At 39.3% G+C, this 26,343-nt stretch overlaps 1 protein-coding gene across 2 annotated transcripts; it reads left to right on the top strand.

Moving 5' to 3' along the window:
- Positions 1-1,524: 1,524 nt before the first annotated feature.
- Positions 1,525-25,901, top strand: rnf111 (ring finger protein 111). Of its 2 annotated transcripts, XM_011491267.4 has the most exons (15): positions 1,525-1,914; positions 5,978-6,934; positions 9,560-9,692; positions 16,160-16,314; positions 17,691-17,882; positions 18,043-18,407; positions 18,673-18,919; positions 19,656-20,013; positions 20,093-20,218; positions 20,348-20,465; positions 20,822-20,902; positions 22,672-22,767; positions 23,029-23,115; positions 23,591-23,694; positions 24,356-25,901. In XM_011491267.4, exons 2-15 carry the CDS (start codon positions 6,061-6,063, stop codon positions 24,471-24,473), a joined length of 3,054 nt encoding a protein of 1,017 aa, XP_011489569.1. In that variant the 5' UTR covers positions 1,525-1,914; positions 5,978-6,060; the 3' UTR covers positions 24,474-25,901. The 2 variants fall into 2 exon arrangements, with proteins under 2 accessions (XP_011489569.1, XP_011489574.1); XM_011491272.4 differs by lacking the exon at positions 23,029-23,115.
- The last annotated feature ends 442 nt before the right edge of the window (positions 25,902-26,343 follow it).

Here is a 26,343-nt window from a genome sequence, read left to right as displayed (position 1 = left end):
AGAGCTAAAGTCCACAAATAGGACCCGTGCATGCGTGTCTGCAGATCCAAGGTGGTGCAGGATGTAGTGGAGAGCCATGTTGACTGCGTCATCCCCTGACCTGTTCGCTCTGTAGGCAAACTGCAGGGGGTCTAGCAGCGGGTCAGTGATGACTTTCAGGTGGTCCAGCACCAGTCGTTCAAAAGACTTCATGACCACTGAGGTCAGGGCGACTGGTCTGTAGTCATTTAATCCTGTGACTGGGGACTTCTTGGGGACTGGAATGATGGTGGAGAGTTTGAGACAAGCAGGGACCACACACATCTCCAGGGAGCTGTTGAAGATCCTGGTGAAGATGGGAGCTAGCAGGTCAGCACAGACTTTCAGGCAGGAGGGAGAGACTCCATCGGGGCCTGGAGCTTTTCTGATCTTCTGCTTCTGGAACTGTTGGCGCACATCTCGTTCACAGATCCTCCGTGCAGATGAGGGGCAGGTGTGGGGGAGGTTGGGATTGCAGGTCGATCCTGTGTGATGGAAATGATGGCTGAGGGGGACGGTTAAATTCTTTCAAACCTTTAGTAGAAGTCGTTAAGCTCCTCAGCAAGGTGGTAACTGTCTGAGGGGCGGGGGGATGGTCTCCGGTAGTTGGTGATGGTCAGCAGGCCTTTCCAAACTGCAGTAGAGTCGTTGGCAGAAAACTAGTATGTCAACTTTGCAGTGTAGGTCCTCTTTGTGGCCTTGATCTCCTTTGTCAGCTTATTCTTGGCTTCCTTGTACCGGTCCCAATCACCACTCCTGTAGGCCTCTTCTTTGTCCTGACGTAGTTGCCTCAGCTTAGCAGTGAACCATGGTTTGTTGATGTTGAATGTGCTCCATTCACTATAACAATTACAACTGACAGACTGCACTGATTAAGTAGAAGCAGCATAGGAAATGAAAAGACTAAAAAAAAAAAGCAAAATTGTGATACAGAATATACAGGATAACGGAAGACTTGATTCCACACTGACATGGGATCCATTATTGTTAAGGCACCTTCACAAAAAACCCTTTAGAGACATAAAAAGTAATTTTTTTTTTTTATGGAAGTTAGGATTTACTTAAGGAATTGCCCTTAGATTATAAAATATTTACATGTCGTCATAGTTACAAATGTGTTCTACGGTTTTGTTTTTCCCAAATTTATCAAATTTGATCATAAGTCTGTCAACCGCATATTTATTAATATGTTGTGTACAAGAGATGTTTATGATAAATTTTAATGATAAAAGAAACGTTCTCTGAGAAAGAATTCCCATGAAAACATATAATTTATTTATCTTGCAAGCTGACTCTGATTTCCAATTGACAAACAGTATTAACTGTTGTTGGTAGGAAAGATATTTGGCATAAAATTAAAAATCTAATTTTCTCCAGGTAAACATTCCATAATATGACATTATCTTAAAATCTGATAATTTCATTTAGTTTGTAATAAACCATCAATCCAAATAAATTAGGGAGTTGTGTTATTTTTTGTTGTTGTTTATTTCAAATTGATCCACTAGAGGGTGCTGTGGTATTGTACATGGACGACGTCCATTGAAATCAATGATACGTATAAAGACTTCAGTTATTTTATTTTAAGAAATATAAGATTTTTTTTCTCTTGGAAAAAAAAATAATAAACAAAAATTCTCTGAATGCAAATATTAGCTATCGTATCGGTGTATGTACCGTAACCATTCGGGACTGTTTTAAAATAGAGAAAGAAAGGAGACGAACTGTCGCAAAGCGTCGTAAAAATTCTGCTCGCAGGTTGGGATCTCTGACGCCCCCGTGCGGCTGTGCGGGAAACGCAGAGGCTTTAGCCGTAGCCTTCCAGCAGACAACCTGCTGGGTAAACAACAGTGAATGTCTCGCAAGGCTGGAATGGAACTTCGTCGAGGGCAAACAGTGAGCCACTTCTATTTTCTAAGACAAAAACATGATAGAGAGGTTATAGCATATTTTTGAGGTTGTCAGAAGCTTTTAATAGATCAGAATTACTCAATATAGTCGAATATTTGACCAGTGGAGTGCAGCTAGCCTTAGCTTAGCTCGCCGCTACCCAGGCCCCGTTGCCTGATTTTGTTTCTCGGCTCTGGTTGGGACTGTTGTCAGTTTCACAATCCCAGCCACTGCCTTCCTCTGGCTGCGATTTCTTTGTTGGCGCATCGTAATGCAGGAAGAGTCAACATATTTACAAACAAATCTGCTCTTAACGTTAGCCACAGCTTTCCTTTGGGATTTTACATCTTTAAATGAGAGACAGAGAAAAAAAGATGATGACATATTTTTAAAACAAGGTCTTAGACTATAGTACGTGGTGTCTTTGTTGTCTTCTGTCTGAAATATTCTTCATGTTCTTCATTTGGACATACACCCGATATATCGAATAATTTAATATTAATGAATAACTATGCTTATATGTATCCTAGTTATTTTGATATAACATCACTTTGGCCTCAGTCACTTTAGCAACGTTTGTGGGACACAGACATACATACGGACAGCTGGCTTATTAGAATTGTTTAGCGTTGTAGAAACTATGCAAAGCCTTTGCTTTCAGCTCGATGTCAGTCCGGTTCCATTGGCGTTTTGCTCGCCTCATCAGAGGACTTGCACTTGGTCATTTTATTTTGCTGCACAGACAGAAGCGGTCGGACGGCAGAGCTCAGCTCAGGAGCTGCTGTACTTGTGCCACTTCAGTGACACCAAAATGTTACGTTGGCAAGGCCGACTTGATGTGACAGTAGCATGTCCAACTTGTTCAAAGTTATCCGCTCGTATTTGCGCATAAGGCAAATATAAAAACACCCGGTTATTCTGCATCGATGTTTAGTTTTCCCCTTGAGGGTTCCTCTCTGAGGCCCTCGGCTCCATGCCTGTCATTGCGCAGCTTTTTCTCTGGCATTTCGCATTTCTCTCCTACAACTTTGCTTTTAAGAGAGCTGTGTGTGATATGCTTCATGATTTAATTCACTTAACTTGCCATTTTTACAGCTTTGAGGGGGGGGGGGGGGGTCTCATCTTTAGGTGAAGTGAATGTATTTACTAACTAAATGAACTGAGAAAACATCCACTTAATGTGCAAGTCCAACATATCAATGCGGACCAGAAACGTCTGACAAATGAGATTTGAGATCCTCTTGTAGTACTGAGGTTGTGCCAATTAAAAATGCTAACTTGTACTATTTTAAAGCTGGAACCTATATTTAAAGTCCCACTCCAATCATCTTTTGATCTATTTTCAAAGAGCCTATATTATAATTATGCTGTTTTTAGGCAAAATCCTATAACCTGTGTCATTTTCTAGGACATAGTTTCTGCAGAGCAGCAACAATTCATCAATAATTCACCTCTGAATAGTGGCCTGGATTGTCAGCGCTCCGTAAGTCTCCCCCCATACCCTCTCTGGCTAGCTTACGGCCCCTCACACCCCCAACATAACATTACTAGTGCAACAAAAATGGTGAACAATATTGGAGCTATCCAGTCGTACCGTTTTGAGCCGGATGTCGGCTCAGACGAAGAAAACAAAGACGTTCACGAATCAAATCGTCCACAGTGGGATGCATGAAGCTACAGTCACACCGACTGCGTCAACTCACGTTCAGACAGCCACTTTCGAGGAAAAGTCTATGTAAAAGCCTGTAAACAGCTGAACAATCCCTCCCCCCTGTGCGTTCCAAATAGGAAGTACCCGCTGGTCCCAAAAAGCCAAAATCCCATAAATTTATTTTAAGAAATAAACAGCTATTACTCATTCAGAATGTTTGAATGGCTATTCTTGCTCTTGCAGTCTGGTTCCAACACGGCGGCGGACACATTAAGGGAAAAATGGCAATTGAATTGACTTCATTGGTTGGAACCAGAATCAAAGCATTTTCTATGGGTGATGTCACACGCCATTCGTCCAGTTATAATATACCGTCAATGGGCTCCCGGAACGCACGCTGAAAGTTCATTCATCTGAACCTTCCACTGCTTGAACATCATACAGCTAAACTTTGACCAACCAGAGACTCGGATTTGGTGGTGATGTGTGGGGAGCGTCATTTTCAAAACACGATGTGCCAAGCATTCTAAACGTGATCATGGAGGAGAAATCAATAATTGTGGTTTATGCCCAGCCGGAATTACATGATACTCAGATGATGCTTGTCTGATGTGAATACCATGGACTGAACGTGATTTCATGAAAACGCGTATTGCGTATTTTGGAAGACATACCTGCCGTGAATGTAGCATCAGAATAAGGTGGAGCATGGAGCTTGTGGCTTGTCGTAGGTTCTGTGTCATAGCTACAAGCTTTTTCCAACATCATTTTTTTTGTCTGGTCCTGATTCACAACAGTTTGACTAAAGAAATACTCAGAAATGCAATTCTGCACTTCCTTTTCTTTATATATGTTCTCCATCATGAGAAAAATGGCAGAACAACACATTATCACCAAAAACACCATTTTCATCAGAGCAGGTCTTTAAATAATTTTCTATTAGGACCTGAAAATACTGTGGGTATTGCTTTAGTCATTTTTTCCCCCATTTCCTTTTATTGAACACTGTCAGTTTTCGTGTAGAAACATTGGTTAGCAGTATAACAATAAACTGGTAGAAGTTTCATTGAGTAAAGTTAAAATGACAGGGTAGTACAGAGCCAGCTAGTGGTTCAGATCTGAGCTGAGATCTTTCTGAGGAGTCTGCTTGGTTTGCTTTTGAAGACTTTTTTTGGATGAGATCCAGCTGAAGTGTTTTGTGTCTCACAGGTTCTTTTGCATTGACATCAACTCCACAGCAGTTGATGTCACGTTAAAACGTCAACAGTGAACCATAAACATCACTTGACGTTTTCTGCAGTAATTGAACTGATGTATTTGATCAGAAGAGACTGTCTTTTATTGTCTGTCAGCCGTTGGCATTGAAACTTTTTTTCCCTTGCCAACTTGGAAGGACAAGTTCCCAGCATTGTAATCGCTGTCAGTGTTAACACCACTTTTGGCTGGCAAAACAAAAAGTCAGCCATGAGCTTTCCGAAAGCACATTTGGGATCTCTGAGATCAACATTTTAGGATACCAACGAACTAGCGTGCGTGTAAAATGGAAAGGTTATGTTTAGTGTTTTTAGCCTCCTAACATAATTATTTAAAAATTAAACCGTTCCCCTCTTAAACCCTAAAACCTTTTTCTCTCAGGACACAATTATTGGATCTAATAACATTTCAAACTGTCTCAAAGTTTTACAATTAAGTATTAAAATATTACATTTCATTTATCAGTTGCCTAAAGCTAAGTCACATTGATTCATCTGTCACATTTGACTCAGCCAATTTTTTTGTCTCTATTAGACAGATTTGAATCAAAAATTCTTAGTGTGCAGAAACAAGTTTTTTATGTTAATTTAAGTCACAAAGTATTGTGTTGATTTTTAGTTCCTATAAAGAATTAATAACTATCAAAAACCTAGTGTCAAAGAAAAAATCTCAAATTAATGATTGTAAATAAACAGCTCATTTTTTTACTCTTAAAAAAATGTTGTCTGGATTACCTTTATCATTTTGCAGGTGTGGACTTGAATAACAGAAAACCAAAAAAAAACAAGTTCCTGCCCATGAAGTATGTTGTTGCCTTTTTACCTGTAAAGAGTGTAAATAGATTGTTTCCTATGTTGGCTGCATGCACACATTTTATAATACGTGTCATGGTGCTGGAATTCACTTATAAATCAAAGAAGCTGCATTTTCATTTGAAAAGTTCAAATGATTTGATATTTGTGCTTCTACTTTATCAGACATTTAAATTAAGCATGGATGACTTTTTACTGATTTGTTTATGAGGGAATTTTCAGCAGTATAATTGTAAAATTGCTACGATTGTAGGGTTTATTTAGTTTTTGGGTCAGGCATCTATTAATGTTTTTTTTCAGTTTTTGGGGAGTTTTTTTATCACTAAAATGATTGCTCTTTTTCTTCTTCTAGGTTTTGTGAGATGCAGCGGGCAGAAGCCTATGCATTAGTCTGAGTGCCCTGTTTGTTTGCCTGGTGAGGACAGACGTGCCAACATGAAGAGCGAGGTGCCGCCTGTGACTGCCGGTCGACAAGAACACCTAAAGGAGCCGCTGGTAAACCCAGAACCCATTGAGGGAGCTAAGAGCTTTGCTAACAACATGGAGGTGATTGGAAAGGCGGGCAGCGACTTTGAAACCCTATGTGAATCCAGGCATCGTCCCCTGAGAGACACAGGGGCCCGCAGAGACTCCGAGCGCACCCTTCTTGGGCGCAGAAAAAGGAGAGGCCAACAGGCAGGGCCATCGGACTGCTCGCTAAAGGAGGGCCACATCAGTGAGAGCTCATTGGCCCCTCAACGTCCCAGAGTAGAACTTTTAAATCCAAGCGAGGATGAACACAACCACGAGTCCTCTTTTAGTGACTGTGCTTCATCCCCATCATCTAGCCTGCGGTTTGGGGACTCGGACACTCTGAGCTCTGACGATGAAGGGGAAGCTGGAGCAACAGGGGGGCAACGGAAGGCTTCTGCCCTAACAGCAGGAGGAGGTGCTGGAGTTGGCCTGCGTCCTAATTTGGGTCGAACTCGGGGGAACCGCGCTCATAAATGGATGAGGTCCGAGGCTGAGCCCATGCTGCTGAAACGGCCTTGTCAGAGCAGCCGGCGGCCAGTGCATAGGAAACGCTTTGTGAAGGCGGCTTCTGGAGAGGGCCAGCGGACTCAGAAACAAAAGGAACGACTGCTGCTGCAGAGGAAGAAACGGGAAGTGATTGCTAGTAGGAAATATGCTCTGCTTCATAGCACCAGTAGTTCCAGTGAAGAGATAAGCAGCGACTCGTCCTCCCCTTCTTCTACTGAGGCAGAAGATGAACTCTATGTTGACGTCAGCAGCACCAGTAGCCAGCCCAACAGTGCCACTGTAACCACAGGTAACTCTAAACTTCCACTCTATAACAGTTTTGCTTTCTTTGTTATGAATTCACTTAATGTTGTTGTACAGCACAGAGGAAGGCTTAGGTTTACTTGTTTGAGGTAAAAACTTTTATTGAAAGCAGAAGGCTGACATATAGTCTTTGTTTTGTTGCACTGGTTTAGACCATAGACACGTTTATTAACATTGATGATCCCTGTGATCGTGTGACCCAAAGCTTTATATATGGGTCGATTTGAGGCCAGCTCCATAATTGTTGCCATTTTGGCCTTATGTGACACAATTGAAGGGAGAAAATGGTGATACAAACATGTCTTTAAATTGTTAAAAAACAAAACAATGGAGGCATGTATTACAACTGACAATTCAACAATCAACTCTCAGTGTAAAAGTCTCACCCTATTAGAGCAGAGTTCTCATCTCATTTATATTTATAAAATAGATTTATAAAATTTATTATATATAAAATTTATTTAGATTTCATTTTCAAAATGACATTTCTAAATGAATTTTGCTACACTTTTACTAGAGAACTTTTTGAAAATGAAATTTCAAATACCATTTTCATTATCATTTTATTTATGTGAAAGAATAAGCAGTGTTGAAGAAGAAAATGAAAAAAACATTTTGGTGGATTGCTTTTTCATTTTAATTTTGAGTCAAAAAATGCAGCTTTATATTGTAAATGAACAAGCTTTTCTGGTTTTGACTTTTAATTTTAATTATGCTACAAAATCGCTTCCATACTGTTGAGGTTATTTTCAAGTAAATATGACATTCCAAATGTACTGTTTATTAAGTGTCCATATTTTTAAAAATGTTGTAATAGTGAGACAATCATGTTCAGTCATATTAATTTCCAATGATGACTATCAGATGAACATTGATGACTTATATTCCGAAAGTGAATCTTCTAGAGTTGGGAGGATATTTTTAGCCTGAGAAGAGGATGAAGAGAAGTTTGCTCAAGTTTAGTGTTTATTAATAAAACAGAAAGGTCTTGCAAATAATTAATAAAAAGAAAGAAGGTCAGGAGACAGTAGCCAGAGTTATTCATCCTGTGAAGGTTTACAAAAGTTGGGCTGATTTCATCTGGGTTTATGGAGTCATTGCTTCCACTAACCGATTTAACCTTTTAAGACACAGCTCATGTTTCAAGATCTTGTCTAGTAATGTTCAGCGCTCTACATCCATGTGCTAATAGAATTTATCCCTCTATTTGTTGGAACAACAGACGTGAGCACTTTCAGATTACAGCACAACTGCTTTGTTGTGAACTGGAGAAAGTACTCCCCCCCCCCCCCCCCCCCCCAGCTCAGACTATCTCCCATGTAACCATTTAACCTCAATAATATGTTTTGCCACTGTGGTCCGAAGGGAGAATGGAAAGTTAGTTGTTGTGTATCTGTGGTTGGAGGCAGTTGGGAGGGAACCCAAACTCAAAGCAGCCTTTACATAGAAACGTCAGGTCTCAAAGGAAAAAGAAGACATGTGTTTACAACAGAGGAAAGCATAGAGACAAGTGATGACACCTGCCCTCGAAATGTCCATTGCTGAACTGGTGATACAGTGTGGTTTGGAAACAGTCTTCTCTTGTCTGTGAGACTTGGTAAAATGGGAAGTCAGTACTAGCTAGCAATAATGCAGGATTATTGTGGTGTGGTTGGAGAAAAAATAACATAAAAACAACAAAAACTGATGGTTTGTATAAGTAACACTTAAAATAGTTGATTTGATCAAATTGGCAGCATCATTAACACTTGATTTTTGAGAAAAAATCCTAATCCTAAAAAAAAGGGGGAAAGAAAACAAAAAAAGTTGCCTATTCTTTACATTAAATGTATTACTTGTGTTTCAAGGTCTCTACCAACTTGAAGAGAGGTGTTGTTTTTGTGCAGACCGCTAGACTTGCAGAGGGTGCTAAGCAGCAGCTCTCAAGAGACAGTTAGTGAAGAAGTCACACAGGACCAGCATGGGTTGCATGAACGAGTCTCTTTGAGATCTTCACTGATGCTTAAACAGTGCACACAAATTTCTTTCTTGGTTGAATTTTTCTTGATGCTAAATCATATTTGCTTAATCCTTGGAGATGTCAGGAAATGTTTCTTCGTTTCACCTCATTGATACAGTTCAGTGTGCATTGCTTTCAAAATACAAGATAGTAAAGATACAGTAGAAAAACTGCAATAAACAGAAAGAGATTTACAAGGAAGGTTTAACCATGTGGGAGACGTTTGACTCATACACCTAATGAATAAGTCAGCAGTTCTCACTTAGAAAGTATTGCAGTAATTAGAAGCAGGCCTTAAACTGTAGCCACGCAGAGCTAAAAGTGGTGTGATCTTTAGGGTTCCTAACAAATAAAGAATTTAAAGTCTCTAACATATCTATAGTTTGGAACAAACATCATCCTGTGCAGAGATTTTAGCTGGTATTTTGATTAAAGCTGTTGTGCTCGATAAAATACTCATTCCATGAGGTTACGGTTTCAAAAAAGTCCAATGTTGATTAAAAAAGGTTTTTAGTTTTGTTACGATTAAGTACTTTTTTTTTACAGATTGTAAAAGCAGATGATCATCTACAGTTAATCTAAGATATGCTGCCTTCTATTCATTTTTTTCAGGGACTTTGGATGAGGATGTGGTGGTGATTGAGGCGTCTCCAGCCCCTCCAACTACCATTCCTGCAAGCGAGGAGATCAACGTCACCTCAACCGATAGTGAGGTGGAGATCGTCACAGTCGGAGATGGATTCAGGTAGGCGCTTAATCCTTTTATATTAATCGATAAAACACCTCATCAATATCAAGCTCGGCAACAAAATATTACTTAATATGTCTTTGTATTTTATTCCAGTTTCTTCAATCTCAGAATAGTTTAGTATGTTGGGTATTAGCAGAAGTCCAAGATCATGTATGGCTAAACTTTTTCCTTATGACTTCCTCTTTGCAGTAAAAAGCGGTTAGTCTTCCACATGTTTAGGGATCAGATTAGGATTAGCAGAATTGATACTCTTCATTGGGAAGTTAAATTAGTGGCGTAAAAAGACACTGGCAAAATGGACATAATCCCAATATTTCCCAGGAGCCTTTGCAACATTCCTGAAATGCAACTTCAGTGTGATTCCAATTGTTGCTTATTCACTTATTTTGACCCCGTTGTATGTCTCCAACTGTCAGTAAAGTCAGTAGCTGTTGTGGTCCAGTGACAAACCTACCCCTGGTACCGGCTAATGTGAAGTGGGCTATTCCATCTCCATCTCTTTAAGCCTTAAATGACAATGTTTTAAGACCATACAACTACCAACCTTTTTCTGTGTTGACACAAAAGAGTAAAACGAGTAAGGAAAATTAAATCACTACTACATAATTTGACTTTTTCAAGAACTACCATTGGAAAAAAAAGTTTGACACGATTCTCGTGGTAGCTACAGTGCCTTGGTTTTTTGACTGTATTAAAGGAAAGGCTTCAGAATAACAGACTGTGGACTGGCATGTCTAAGAGTATTGCAAAATATGGCATCAATAAATGCATACAATCAACAAAAAAATAAGATCAGATTATTTGTTTGTAAAAGCTAATAAAAGTATAACAATATTCAGATTTGTTACCATTTTATCAATATAGCGTTGTTGTTAACGGCACTCATTTTCATTGGTTTTAGTTGTGGAATCTTTCTTTAAAGAACTTTTAGCCTCAATAAACACTATACTGATTCATCTTAAAGAGAAGGGTTCTCATTTGAAGTATTCACCAACCCTTTGGCTCACCGTTTACTTTCCAGTGCTTCCCTTTTTGTGTCTCTTGTTGCTACAATAATATATACCCCTTTAGTTCATTGGTGATGTCTTAAAGCCATTTCTAAAATGCATTCATCATTGCTTAACTGGTTGTTGGCTTTCTATTTTGCTCTTCTATGGAAAAATGTATCCAGTCATTATGTTAAAAGAGCGGATGGTAAAGCAGAGTGGGAAGACTGAATGCCAGGAGAAGAAGCAGTGATGTCTTTGGTTTTACTTCCAGTGGGTTGGTTACCAAATGAGTTGCTTAAACAATGTAAAAACATAACATAGAAAGGATTTTTAAAATATATATATTTTTTTATTATTGGTCTGCACGGTTGTATAGTGGTTGGCACTGTCACCTCACAGCGTGAAGGCCCTGGTTTTAAACCTGGCTTTGACTTTTCTGTGTGGTGTTTGCGTGTTCTACTTGTACTTGTGTTGGTTTTTCTCTAGACTCTGGCTTCCTTCCACAGTTCAGACGTGTTTTTTAGTTAATTTATGATGCTAAATGGACTGGTCCATGGGACCAAGGGTACTGGGCCACAGAGAAAAAAAACACAATCAACGTTTTTTCCATTTTATTTATAATCTGATTTATAAAATAAGTTTCATTTTGGAAAACCACTGGATTCTCCCCACCTCATCACAAGGCTGAGGCTAAAGTTGTTGTCCAATTTTTATTTATTCATTCTCTCATGCAGAGAACTCAGTAAAAACATGCCAGCTGAAATGAGTAAATATGAACTGGTGGATGTTGTTTGTCAGAGCAGCTCAACATGTCACTAACTAGCAAATCAGTTCTAAAGGAGAATATTCCAGAGCTTTAGCAGTGCAGCGTTGGCTGAATTTGGAGGTGGCTCACCCAGAGCACAATGGGTATCTGTAAACATGGATAATTCAGCTGACACAGATCAATTAGAGAAAAAAAGTTTTGATCGACCTCTGCCCTGATTCTGTTTGTCACTGTAGTGCACTCGTGTTAGTAGAGTTAAAAAACCTTGTAATTTTATCATATATTAAAAAATATTTATATATTTAAATCATTCCAAAATGGTGTTACCTCTCCTTACACAGTAGACTTACCTTTCAATTTAAAAACTCCCATCCAGGTTTTCCCTACTATTGGTTGTTCTTCACATTTCCACACTATGTAACCATTATCTCCTTCTGTCCCAGGGGTATGTGGCTCACATTTCTTGGGTTTGGCAAAACCTCAACTTTGCCATGCCAGCCATTCCCATAGTGATCATATTTATAATATACTGTTTTCCTCTTTGCTGGCGTCTCCTCTCCCTTAAGGGATCGTAGTGGTAAACAGATATTTACAAAATAATCCCAGGTCTGCTTAATTAGCAACACATCCCTGGTGTCAAATGCTGCTCCCTGGGATCAACCCAGAAGAGAGGTAGCTGCCATTTACCGTAGTCTCTCCTCCACTCACACACTCTCCCAGTCCTCTGACTCAATACCTGCTTTCACACAAAGCTGTGAGTTTTCAGTCAAACAATTCGGCCTACGCAGAAATTTATCGTGACCGCGATATCAGCCTGTGCAATACACATATTAAAAAAGCGGCGTGAATTGTGATAAATGGTTACATTAAATGTAGCTTGAAGTTAAAGCTGGGTATCACCAATAATTTCCAGAACCGATTCAGTTTAACAGAGCCTGAATTAATTCGATTCACGATTTTTTTTGGTTTACTCAATTCGATTCCATTTTGAATTTGCATGGTTTAGACACATTTAGACATATTTGTATATAAATATGTATAAGTTTTGAAGATATATTTATATTTTTCTGACACAGTTCACATACTGTAAAATTTATTAGTGATATAATAAACCACAGTGTTACAGGATTTCCCAAAAGGAGAAGCTCCAACAAAAAACAAAACAAAAAAAAACAAAAAAATGTGCAGATCATTATGTTCTGCCTCTCCTGGAGGGCGTTACAGTTTGACCCCAAGGTGAAGCTTGCGCTATAGCATTACACTGTATTTCAGAAGATTTGAGCAAAAAACGGCGCTTTAGACCACAAATGGTTACTGTTAAAAAGAGTTTGGAAAATTCATAGCTGAGTGTATAAAACTGTTCATTTAGTTAGCAAAGTATGTTTAGGTCGAACAAGCGTTAGCATCAACTGTACTATGGGAAATTCCATTATACGTTAGCATCAAGCTAGGAGACTTTGGCTTTACTGCTGTTATGCGTTAGATCTCTGGAAAAGAGAGCATAAAATATCTATCTCTACTTTTATTTAGCGATTATTGATTTATTAAGCTTGGATTGATTCAGACCGATTAATCCATCTTTAAGTATTTAACAAAGTAAAAAGAGCCCTTTACGCATCTGACCCATTGGAACGACCTCTTTCATGATAGATGTCCGCCTTCTATGTAGAGGTGGGTCATTTGGAGTGAAATTGAATTTCTGTCGAATTTATTTAAATAAAAGCATTGCAGTGAAATGGAAATGATGTATTAGTAGTTTTACAACAAGGTGATGTTTTGCAAGTCATTGCAATGTTGATTACCAATCTTGCACATAGCAAGTTTTCCTAACATCGTGCAGCCCTACAAACAGAACGGTATCTGTTGTCCGACAGAAGCTATGAGAACCCTGACATGCTCACACTAAAGATTTTAATCCCACCATAGCAATAAGAGTTCAGAGAAGACATTATGGTCAATATGATCTACATCTGTATGCTTGCGTATTAAATATTTTTGTGTATAAATTTAATTTCATATTGTTAACAGACTTGGATAAGATTTAACAATTTCATTTTCTAAAACCAGTTTCTGGATGCATCCAGTCACTCAGCCTTTGGGGTTCCTAACATCTAGAAACAAGTGGATTGAATCTGTTTACGCTCACATGATGGGAGCTGTCGTCAGAACGGGTCAGGTTAAAGAGCAAAGCTGTGATAATTGTGTACAGCAGGACACAAGCGTTGAACCAGTACAGTTATACTGACAGCAAAGAGAAATGAGGGAGACATGTTGGTTGTGTGGGAAGTGTTTTTGGTTCTGTGGAGTGGATGCAGATCTTTGCAGTGGAACATTGTGGTTCTGAGACGCATTCGAAATGCACCAGTGTTGAGGCTGCCACTGTTTGACAGCTAGCTTTGAAACACTTATTTACTGCTAGGTGCTGATTTGTATTTGAAGTGTATATTTACGCTGGCAATCATTGAGGTCTGAAACTAGGCTTTGCTCTTATTTCCACTTGGGTTGTGCTCTGTAGTTGACAGGAAACTGAGTTGGAAGCTGGCTGTTTGATCACTTTGGAGTCTGGCTTATCACAAACGGTAGCAAGAAAAGGCATTTGCTGCTTTGCGCATTATCTGTTGAATGTGACTAAAACTATTACTTTTATCCATTAGTAAATTAACCACAGTCAGTTTGTAATGGATTCCTTACTTTTTTCTAGGGATGTAGCAAAAATTAAATTTGATGTTGCATTGTGATAAAATACAGATGGATTTTGATGAGAAGCCTTGGCCATTTTTATTATTTTATTTATAAAAGAAGAGTAAAGCAACAAAAGAAAATAAATTCCAAAATAAATGTTAAGATTGAAGCCCCGACTTGACCTTTTTAAGTCAGCATCAGTGTTCCAATTGAAAGAACCGCAAACAAATGAACTTAAACAAACGGGAGGTCTTTGTTAACAAATAAAGAAATTTGGTCAGACCATACTTTTTACCCCCTAGAGTGCCACTGTCTTTTCAAAATACACCAATATCCACAATTTTTGCTGCTGTTAAGAGCTAGCATCATCTGTGCTATATCAATACAGCAATCCATTGTGTTGATTCCTGTCATTACCTTCATATGTATGCAATCGAAAACACCCCAACTGTTCACAAACATTTTATTCTTTTACAAGAATCCCTCCCTAATGGATACATCCGTATTTAAAAAAATACTGATATATGAAAATAATACTGATTAGCCATTTCAATCAAATCTAACCAATCATTTGACCAACGTTGTATTTGTGTACTTGTCAGATAGTGTAGTATTATCTTGTAGCACTTCTTTATTGCATTGCATTGTCTGTTTTTTTTCTCTCTTTTTGTGCTCCATAATATCCCTTTGTGCTATCCTAGGCACTTTAACGTTGGGAGTTGGGTCATCTAGACCCACTAGACAGTGCGCTGAACCTTTTTTCTTCAATGATTTGTGAACCTCACTTGTGTCCATGGATTACATGAAATCTTTCCACCTTTATCCACCTTTGTCATGGTAGGGACAACACCTCAATGCAAGGGTGGAGTCATCTAAGATAGCACAATGGTTACTATGATATGCTGCTGATTCTATGTTCTGTCCTGCCCATTTATGTACAGCTGCTAAAAACAAAGAAGTTTCACCTCCTAGAATGAATAAAGTATTATCTTGTCTTATAAATAGCACAAGGTGTGATGCAGAAGACTTAAAAAGTAACATCTGTCTTTATATCCTTCATTTTTATTCAGAACCTTACAGCGTGCCAGTTCTAGTAAAGTGACTCCAACAGCTTCTTGCAAGTTTTGCACATTTTTTGTGTCAGTTTTAGACAGTCTTACTAGGTTTCTCTGCATAAACTGACTAAAAAACAAAAGTGGGGATTTAAAGAATCAACTCATAGCTTCCAGGTCACTTGACTCGCCAGCAGTTTTTACAGCATCTATAAAACGATAGTGAAAATGACAGCAGACCAAGATTACAAATGAATTGATCACAAACGGGAAGAAGCAGGGTTGTGCTTTGGCTCCCCAGGTACGTGTTGTTCCTCATCTCTGCTGTAGATTTGTAAGGACTCTCGCTTACCAGTAAAATCCCAAAGCTACAAAGCTCCATGGCATCCAGCTTTACGACACTCCCACAGCCTCTCGTCCCTTGAGCTCCTTCCTCTTCTCTCTGATCTTTACGGCACCGTTGGGGGAAATGTGACTATTCTCTTGTTTCTCACTTCAGTCTCAAAGGCCAAGGAGTAGAGCGATAGGAGCCTTTGAGAGAGAAAATTAAAAAAAAAAAAAGCAGAGAAAAATACCAAAGACAGAGCAGTAATATAAGTCAAAAATACATTAAAAAGGGGAAAAAAAATAATATTAGAGCTAAAGTGAATGTAAAGCATTTTGATGACAAGCAAACAGTTGACATTAACCAATTCATCAAGGCAAAAGCTTTGCAGGGACCATCATGAAGCCAGGGATTTCATTTTATCTTTGTCCACCTAAAGCAAACATTACTGCAATTTATTGTCTTGTCATTTTATTATGTCATGCAGGCATGAAATTCTGTCCTCACTTAAGTACAATGCTTTTATACTTTTTTTTGTGTGCGCTTGATTTGTTCATAATTTACTGCATTAACTTTTTACACAAACACATCTGTACCAACCCTCATGTTGGCCCAGTGGTACAGTTACATGTTTTGTGTATCTGCAGGTCACGATCTCTGGGGGGTCTTGGCAGAATTTGGCCCAGTAGTTGCTCTCAGAATCGCCTGCAGGAGCCCCGAGGACGTCACCGACTGTCCACAGTTATCCAACCACTGCGTCAGAATGCTGGGGAGGTCGTGGATCTCACTGTTGATGAAGATGGTAATTATGAATCAAGTGGGGTAAAAATAGCAAGGGCATTCCATGTCATGCTGGAAAACAAAACAGAACGTTGTCCTAAAACATTACTTAAACATTAAACATTACTTTTCAAATTCAAATTCAACTTTATTTATATGGCGCTTTTCATGCTACAGAGCATCTCAAAGTGCTCCCCAGAGATAGAAAAAAATAAAATAAAAATAAGATAAAAATATAGGACTTAAAATAATGAACATAGTAAAAACTTTGCCAAGCATGAAAAAAATCCACAACCTGCCTTTGCAGGCTTTCAATAGGCTTAGTCTGCTCCGTGACAGGATTTCCTTTGTCAAAAAATTTGAAAGCTTTAAATTAAGTCAACATTTGCCTCTAAATAACTGTTGACTGTAGAAGTACTAAAAGGAAATTTGTTTTTACAAAATAGTGTTATTTCTTTAAAAGCAAGTTGTTTTTTAACTTTGACCGTGTCATAAGTCCAATCCGCCCATGATGTAGAGCAAAGACTGTTTGCATGCCTAAAGAGAGGGAGAGAAAAGTGAATTTGTAAATATGAAAAGCAGATGGAGTACTAACGCAGTGCAGTGCGCAAAGTCGTTACTTGTCAACTGGAAAATATATCCATAGAAGTACACAATTGTCAGGCTGATACTACAATTATTCTACTACAGAAAAAGTGTCAAAATGGGGGCTCTCTGGCTTTAATGCCGGAAAATTGAGCTCCCAAGCAGCACCTAGAAAATTACAAGCTGGAAACGTTTTTGCTAGTCAGACAGTTACCTTTGACAAGGTATGGTACAAGTAAAACTTCAAAGATGCTCCAAACTCGATAAAATAATCTATCATATACTTAAAAAAATGTTTGTGCTATTACAAGTTAACTGTGGTTAGAACTTTCTATTTTTTTGCCAAAAAAGAAAGACACATTCTTACTCTTTATTGCAACAATTAAACATTTAAAATAAGAAAATAAACCTTGAAAAAAGGTACGAAATGATCTGAAACTGAGATTTAAATGCAGAGTGCTTCCAGTCAGTCTACTAACAAACCAGAGAAGACCAGCAGCAAATTATTGTAGTAATAACCGTTAAAAACAAATAGCTAAATTATTTTGATCCTAAAATCAGTAAAACAATATAGTTGAGCTTCTGTGTTTAAAGCTGTCATGTGGATTTTCCTTTGTGTTCTCATGTCAAACAGACAACTTTAGGTTTGTTCTTGACAAACCCTATAGTTGACAGGAGCTTGATGCAGTCATTCTGAAAATGGTTATTTTCATCTTTACCTCTATTTATTCATTCTCTTTTAATATCATTATTGCAGCTTCACCAAGAATCATTGATTGCTGCTAATGCGTTTTTCTAAAACGTTCTTTACAGACCTTACTGTTGTGCCAACAACTTCTGGGAGCATTCACACTCAAACAGTTAGGTCATCTTCTTCGTCCTCCCATCACACGTCTACCTCAGAGCTCAATGATGCCCCAGGCCCTTCAACTAGTTGCTCTAGTTCACTACCTGAAAGTATGCACATGCAGAGACCAAGTGGTTCTGCTCGCACATCTGCAGAGGGTAAGAAAACCAAAAACGAAGACTGCACATTTTGTTTAGATTTTTTTTTGTAAGGCTTTAGTTTTATATTTTGCTCATTGAAGTCTGAGACTTCTGTAAGACCTGTTGGTGTGTTATGTTTTTTAAAAATTTTTTACCAACTGTTTCTTGCTTTCATCAGATGACAGTAGAGCAAGTCTGTCTGGAGCAGCAGGAGACAACACAGGCACGGCAATGCCCAGACTCCCATCCTGCTGTCAGCAGCACTCCTCATGCGGAGGAGGCCCCTCCCCTGCTCACCTGTCCCTGAGCCACGCCCATCCCAGCTGTTTGCAGGCATCCTCATCTCAGCAGAGCAATTCTCAGCACACTCACAACAGTGCTCATCACTTTCACCACCATGTGCACCATCCTGCTCCACAGCCCCCAGGCACCGTGCCCTTCATAGAGCCCAGCTGCCCCGTGGAGCGTCCCGGTGCTCTCCCTGCACCGTGCGCTGGAATTGGCAGCAACAGTGCTAACAATGCCGTTCATTACCATGACCAGGTATGGCTTTACTGTACCGTGCGTACACATGGAGGATGTTCTTTAGTTAAAGATTAAGCTTTATGTTCCTCCAAGCGAGAAGGTTATAGAAGGTTATGTATTTTACACAAATATAAAATTTTTGCCATTTATTTTCATAGTTAAGAGCACTAAAAGCAGACTTAAATTGTTAGTCATGGAAAAAAATTAGTTAAAAAAACCACATTTGAAGCTCCATGTTATTAGTTAATCTTATTATTCTTTAACATCTGTTTTCCTCCCACAGCAAACTCTGCCAGTAGACCTGAGCAACAGCAGCGTTCGAAGCAGTGGAAACGGTGGTCCGAGTTTCCATGGCAGCACTTCAGCTTTTGACCCATGCTGCCCAGGCTCCACATCGCGACCCCCAGCTTACGTTTCACATGCCCCCCCAGGCCCAAGCCAGCCTGCTGTGGTTGACTCGTTCAGCTCCTCCATGGTGGCTCAACCACAAACACAACCTCAGCCCTGCAGACATTACATGCACCCAACCTGTAAGCAAACCACCTGGTTACAACACAATCACTATGATTTCAGATCAAATGAAGTTGTTTCGGGCAGTGGTTAGCGCTTTTGCCTCACAGCAAGAAGGTCCCCAGTTCAAGTCCCGGCTGGGGGACCTGAAACAGAACATCAATGGGGGGACTTTTGCATGTTCTCCCCGTGCATGAGTGGGTTTTCTCCGGGGACTCCGGCTTTGTCCCACCATCCAAAAACATGCTTCATAGGTTAATTAGTGACTCTGAATTGTTCCTTAGGTGTGTATGTGAGTGTTCAAGGGTGTGTGATTCTGGCTCTGCGACAGACTGGCAACCTGTCCAGGGTGTCCCCTGCCTTCGTCCACAAGTGGCCGGGTTAGGCTTCGGCAGCCCCTGCAGTGACCCTGAAAGGGACAAAACGGGTTTGGAAGATGGATGGATGGAGGAAGTTGTTTCTAAAACTCAAGACTTGTAGTAGAGAGTAGAAACTTCTGCAACACACCTTAACTTTGGTTCCATTAAGTTTGGAAACAGTGATATATATATTAAAAATGTTTAGATCAGTCTGGAGTATCTGATAAACTTTAGTTTTATGTAGTTCTTTATGTGTGCTGCAACAAACAGTGAAGTTCTCATGCTTAAAAAGCATTGTTTGTTTTTTAATCAAAAACAGAAATGATATTTTTCCAGTTTTCATCATCTTTTTAAAAATGAAGGATTTAGCGACTTTTCTCTCTTCTGTTTGTTTCAGATGGCTCTCTGACACGCTCACTGCATCACCAGTCCTCCTCTGTTTGCCCTCATTCCCATGGAAACCCTCAGCTTACACCTCAGCCCACTCAGCAAGGCGGGTTTCTGATTCCTCGCACCTTCCCCACACCACTGTCATCCCATCCGTCGAGTCACACTGTGCCCCCTGCCCCCCCCACTGCTCTGACCACTCACCCCCTCTCTAATTCAAGTGCCCCACTCACCCAGCACCTTCCCGCAGACCACCAGACCTTATTGCACCATATGCCACCTTTGGGACCTTCGGTGCAGAGGCTCCATCAACACGAGATGCTTCAGAGGATGGAAGTTCAGAGACGCAGGATGATGCAGCATCCCACGTGAGTGTTAGGGTTCATGGGGGTCGGGCGTTTTTTACAGCCGTCTTTGTTTGACTTAAGTTTCCCTTCGTCTTTTCAGACGAGCACACGAGCGTCCACCTCCACACCCTCACAGAATGCACCCCAACTATGGCCATGGACACCACATCCATGTGCCACAAACCATGTCTTCCCATCCTCGCCAGCCGGAGCAGAGAACAGCATGGTCAGTATTCTCAGCTATGAGGCGTGTCAGTTGGTAGTTTATAGCTTGAACTCAGGTTTGATATCAGCTGCTGATTGTATTATGAATAAAAACATCATGAAGTTGTGAATTGTGGCTCCTCATCAACAGGGAGCTTGGCATCGAGGCTGGAGTACCTGTGGCCCCTTACCCTTCAGGGCATCTGCATTCCCACCTGCCCCACTACCATGCCCCACCAAGGCTGCACCACTTTCCTATCTCTGTTATGGTGAGAACACTCATTAGTATGCAGATTGATACATCAAGTCTGGCTGACACTAATTGTACTGACCTCTTTTTTTATGACATGAATAGTTTCAAGGATAGTTTTCTGAGTCATGAATATTCATTAGCAATTAGTTGTGATTTATCAAGTGTTTTTAGCACATCAGTCATGACCTCAAGCACATATTTTACTCTGCAGTCCTATAACCTTCAGAACATTTACGTTTTCCCTGAAACTTTAAGCAGACTGCATTTAAAAACATTTTTCCAACTAGGTTTTCACATCTGTCCACTCCACATCTGCAGGGTTTTCCCACAGCTCATTCTGTGCTGTGTGTGTTTTCTTTCTCTTTTTTAAAGCACGCTGGCATTTCTGATATGACCTACCCGCATATTAGGTACATCTCATCTAGAATGACTGGCTTTGGAAGAACATATGAGGTGAGAACTGGTTCTGTTGTTCCAAAAGGAAGTTTGTCATAAAGTCACGAGCAAATGAGGAGCCGCAGGGAGTTTTTGCTTTCTTCATCCCGCAGCTCTATATCACTTGACTTACATTACTGGATTGCTTGAGCTTTTGCTTAGAGGTGAAAGGGATGATAATTATAACCATGTGCTTGCAAAGATACACTAAAATGTTCATTAGGGTCAAATCTAATTAAATGCAAAACCAATTTTCTATAGATTTACAAAACCAATGGAATTTTAATAGTAAAAGGAAGACAAGCTTTTCAACAAATTATTTCATATTGTGTTTATATTTTGTTCAGAAATAACTGAAGAAAACTTAAAATATAAATCAGTCTGTTGTTTTACTTGAAATGATAAGTATTGAGAAGTAGAAAAACCGGGGCTTGGATCATAGTTGGGCTGTTTTAGAGTCACAATGGCAGATTTGACCTCCAACCTTCACTCAGAGCTCCAACATTCACTGACTGCAAAAGTTAGAAAAAGCCCAAATGTAATGGGATTAAACTAGCTTCAGTCAGTCATTTCCTGGTGTGTAGTTAAGCAGGTAGAGCAGCTTTTGTGGATTAGAGTTGACAGTTGGCAGTGATTCAGTCTTTCTGCTGAAGGTCAAAGTTGACAGAAGTTGTGAAACTAGAAAATTATTAATAAACGAATGCAAATGTTCATGTAAATAAGAATTTAAACTTCTAACTATGTTCTGTCATTTCACTGATCTATAGCATCATCATGCTATCAAATTTTCCCATTTTGCCAATTTTCTAAATTAATACATTTTGCTTAAATTATTTTTGGAAAAATGTCACAATTCAGTTTTAAATTTTAACCTGTTTGGTTCAGTTTCCGTAGATTTTCTATTACATGTTTTATTAAAATATTCTAGTGTCTTAAACTACACAAAGGTGAAAATTTGTTTAGTTAAAAACGTTATCTGTAACAACAACAAAAATCCAACAGTATAGTAATCCCACCGCAGAGCAGCATCGAACAGGCATGTCCAAAGTCCGGCCTGTGGGCCAAATATGGCCGAATTAAATTTCTTCCGGTATGCAGGCTCCCATCATTAAATGAATAGTATGCAGCTCTCCACGGTGCAAATTTCTTGAGTGTTATGGGCTTAAATATAAACTGTTGAATACCTGTGGGGTAACACTGTTGATGGATCCTTCTGAGACTCTAATTTATTTCTAAAAAGTCAACTGTTAATAATAAAAGGAAGGTTGAAAGCAAGACACTGAAAATTTGAGTTTAGTTTTTTTGTTCAATACAAAACAATTGTATTTGTGGTTTGAAATTTTGATAACCGTTTTTTGTTATTCACATAATTAAAATCTGGACGTTTACAGTGAGCATTTAATAGCAAATACTATATTTTCATGTGAATGCAGATTTATTTCTGACTATAAAGCATTTATTCACTTTTCAGACAGAATTTTTCTTCATTTTGCTTCTTGTGTTTAGATTTGTTTCTGTCCTATGTGAAGAGACAAAAAGTATCGCAAATATTGCAACACCATTTTCATAAATATTTTATTTGCATTTAATGTTATTAAGCATGCAGGCTTACCCTCACACATTTGCATCACACCAAATCTCACACCAAAAGTCGATCAATGAGTTTTAATAACAGTAGAACATTTTAGAAAGTGAGAACAGATTTGGGTTCATGCTCAGCTGATGAAATCCAAGAGGGAAGGGTTTCCTGTCAAACTGATGGTGTCTTTCCGTACCGCCTGCATCAGGACCTACTGCATTTAGAGGAACGGCTGGGGACTGTCAACAGAGGAGCCTCTCAGGGAACCATAGAGAGGTGCACCTACCCGCACAAATACAAAAAGGTAATTCCCCCCTCGTTGGATTTTGAACATGTTGTGTGTAGTTGTGCATGTCTGTTGCAGTGTATTCTGGGACAGAGTGCACATTGGTCTTTTGTGCTCTTTTCAAACATCTGATGTTCTCTCAGAATTTAGATGATACTGTAGTGTCTTTTACCAGAGATTGCAGCTTTGAACTGATTGTTGGGGAAAAGTCTCCGTAGTTTTTTTTTTTTAATTAAATGTATCTAAACAAACAATCTAACACCCTGCCACCCAATACAGAAGGTGTTGGAGAGAGACATTGACCAACAGTTAACCCCTGAAGCTTGGGCATCTATTGGGAAAAATATGCACCCAACCCCAGAATCGGTGAGAAATGACAAAAAAATCAATTTGGATTAATGTCTCTGCTCACTTGTACGTTAGCTTTTATAGTTATTCTTGGGGGCCAGGGAATTCGGCCAGGGAAGACTTTTTTGATTTCAGTAACTTTTTTTTATTTTTTATTTGTGTACTCATAAGACCCCAAGTAGAAAGTCTTTGTTGTTTTATTTTAGTTTCTGGACAAAATGACCATTCTCTCTGTCACCAATATTTAAGTTTTTCTTTTATTTGATAGTCTACTTTTTCTTTTTTTAACAAATTTGAATGCTTTTTATCTATTTAATTCTCTAGAGTAATATTCTTCAGGAAAAGTTGTGTATTTGTATTGTTGCCATAGTGATTTAGTTGAGCCGTTTGAAGGAGTTGGTAGGATTATCGACCATCTGTAATGAGTCATCTGGAGCCTGGCTGACAGATGCTACATATTAAAAGTCGTGTTTCAAATGTTTCTCTCATGCAGAGAAAGCTGCATGGTAAACAAGACGAAGACCAAGGTGCAGATGAAGACACAGAAGAGAAGTGCACCATCTGCTTGTCGATCCTGGAGGAGGGCGAGGATGTCAGGTAAATAACCCCCTCTTCTGATTGGTTGGTTGGCAGTGTTGTTGGCATTTCTGATTTGGTTACCCCTTTAACACCGGAGCTTTAGCTCCATGTTGACGTTCTTTCGACTGCCGTCACCCTTTAACCGCGTAAATCTGGGGAATTTTGAACATTAGAATGGGCTGAATTACATTAATGGTTGAGGAGTTATGGTTACGGCAAAGAGCGTGTCTTATGTAGGTGTGGCCAGCGACCTCTTTGGTGTAAAACGGTTAAAACAAGGCAAAAGTACAGGTCAGCCACATTCAAAAACATCAACTTTATTTATAAAGCTTCTTTTGAACACTAGAAGAAAAGGGCTTCAACTTACCTCAGAGCCCCTAATATGAGCACGTGTAACATTTGATGGCAATCAAGAACTGATCAGCTAAACAAAAGTTGCACGAATTGGCACTTTAAGTGAGCTAAAGAATATTTTTTTTTTTATTCAAAAAAAGCCTCCAAATAAACTGCCTGATGACAGATTAATCAAATATGATGCTAAACAGCAGCAACCTCTTTGGACGAGCAGTCAGCCAGCTTTTACCATCCCTATGTGAAGAAATGCAGCACCACTTTTGGTAGGAGTTCAGGAAAAGCCTTTCAAAGCTGACCTTCCCTCCCGCTTGTGTTTCCACTGCAGACGTTTGCCGTGCATGCACCTCTTCCATCAGCTGTGCGTGGATCAGTGGCTCCTTACCAATAAGAAGTGCCCCATCTGCAGAGTGGACATCGAGGCGCAGCTGTCCGCTGAGAGTTGATGCTGTTGTTCTAACATTTTAAAAATTCTTAAGAATTTATTTTCAGATCATACTAATTTCCTCTTCAGTTCTCCAGTCAACCAAAGATGGCATGAATTACCTGCGCAACTCTATGAGAAATAAAAAAGTATAAAAAAAACCCCACATCTGACAGAAAAAGCACTGACCCCTAGAGTGCCGGCTCTCGCATTACTACAACGGGCTAGACTTCTTCATTAAGGGTTAAAGATTTTATTGTATTTATAAAGCTTTTATGTAGCTTTCAATTGTTTCCTCAAGTGTCATTTGTTTTGTTTCTTTGCATGTTTCCTTGCAATGCATTTCTTTGCACATATAATTGGGCTTTTCGCAGTTGCAGTTGAGGGAAGCTGCTCTAGTAAAGATGCATTTCTGTAAAACCTAATGCCTTGCTTTACTAGACTAGAATGTCAACCTCCAGTTAGAAAACATAAAAAAAAAACATTGCAGGATTCATTTTAACAATCATTGTATTGATTAGCTTATTTTTAGAAGATGTGGATTGTTGGTAAAAATAAATTTTATTTCTCTTTTTTCTTTTTTTTTTTCTTTTTCGTTTCGTTTTGTAAGTACGTCAAGACATTCCTGACTAGGGATATATTTTAACAGATCAGCTGCTGTATTAATGCACACCCAGTATTCCTGAAGTGGAAATAAACTCTATTGTTCCCTTCCAGAATATGCACTTGCTTTTGCCACCGTTCCATCTCCCTCCTGCACCTTCAGTATATCACAACACCGTCATTGCCACCATCTGATGTGTTTGGGAGAGCAAGAAAAGGAATGTCAAATCCTCCCTCGACTGTTCTTTCGCAACCCAGCGATTGTTAGTAAACTGCTGTGAATCTCCTCTTCGGCAGACAGGCGTTTCTTTTTCTGTGACGTGATCTCAGGCCTACGTGTGTTTAAAAGGACCACATCTCGGCCAGAGAATCGGGGTCTTTGTAATCCATTTGATACGGGCAGCGGCCCAAGTTATGAATTCATCCCGTGTGTGTGTGTTCAGAGGGAAATGTGCAGCTTTAGTTCGGATAACGTTGCTTGGTCTGACACTTCATACCACTTTTTTACCCATCCTTCCTCTTCCTCTCTGTGGGGTTGAGCTGCAGGGTCCGCTGGACGCTGCAGACAGAAGAACACTAAAACTGGGGAATAAATTGCATATATTTTCACAAGAGAGCAAAGGGTCAGAGGATTCAAGTGTTTGACAGTGTGCTAAAGCAAAGTATTTCCACTCTGAATTATTAAAAACAATAGTTAAAAAGAAAAAAGAACTTTTGAATTGAGTGTTAAAATGCAGTACTTGAAGCAGGTATCAACGCATCTATTGACTTCAAAGCACCAGAATCATATTCTGTGGGATTTATATTAGTTTTGAAAATAATATTAATAAACTTGGAGAACTCTTGAGTCCTTTCTTTCTTGTCGTATTCTAGAAACATTTTGGAACTGTTGCTCTGAAGCTCACAGAAGCAGCATGATGGTTTAACATCTTCCTCTTTGTGCTCTTCTTGTCCGGCTGCTCAGTGATGGACCAAAATTTCTTCCTCAATCACAAGAATGCATTTAACTTAAAAAAAATACAACATATCTAATTTGAAGAAGGCAAAAGAATGTAACTATGATTTTTTTTGTTGCTAAATTAATTTGTGCCCATAAATTCTAGTTTCTTAAGGTCTGTGGTGACATCAGTTTTGTCACTAAAAAGCCCACTTTTCTGCTGATTAGAAGCTTAAATGCTTGCCTTGTGACACAAATTTTTGGCAGTATTTATTTCTTATTGTTTCAATACTTAAAAGAATGCTTCAAGAGAACTTGACTGTTGCAGAAATATTCCAATATCAAGCAGGGA

Source organism: Oryzias latipes, chromosome 3, assembly GCF_053564925.1.
Source record: "Oryzias latipes strain Hd-rR chromosome 3, Olatipes_Hd-rR_3.1".
NCBI lineage: Eukaryota > Metazoa > Chordata > Actinopteri > Beloniformes > Adrianichthyidae > Oryzias > Oryzias latipes.
The sequence above is the reverse complement of the archived record's forward strand: the minus strand, read 5'-3'. Positions and strand labels throughout refer to the sequence as shown.

What these genes read in the sequence shown, in the direction of transcription:
- rnf111 (XM_011491267.4), top strand. Translation starts at nt 6,061, where the DNA reads ATGAAGAGCGAGGTGCCGCCTGTGACTGCCGGTCGACAAGAACACCTA. An exon ending in ACTTTCCTATCTCTGTTATG is followed by an intron (nt 20,466 to 20,821) that starts GTGAGAACACTC and finishes TCTTTTTTAAAG; the next exon opens with CACGCTGGCATTTCTGATAT. An exon ending in TGCACCCAACCCCAGAATCG is followed by an intron (nt 23,116 to 23,590) that starts GTGAGAAATGAC and finishes TCTCTCATGCAG; the next exon opens with AGAAAGCTGCATGGTAAACA.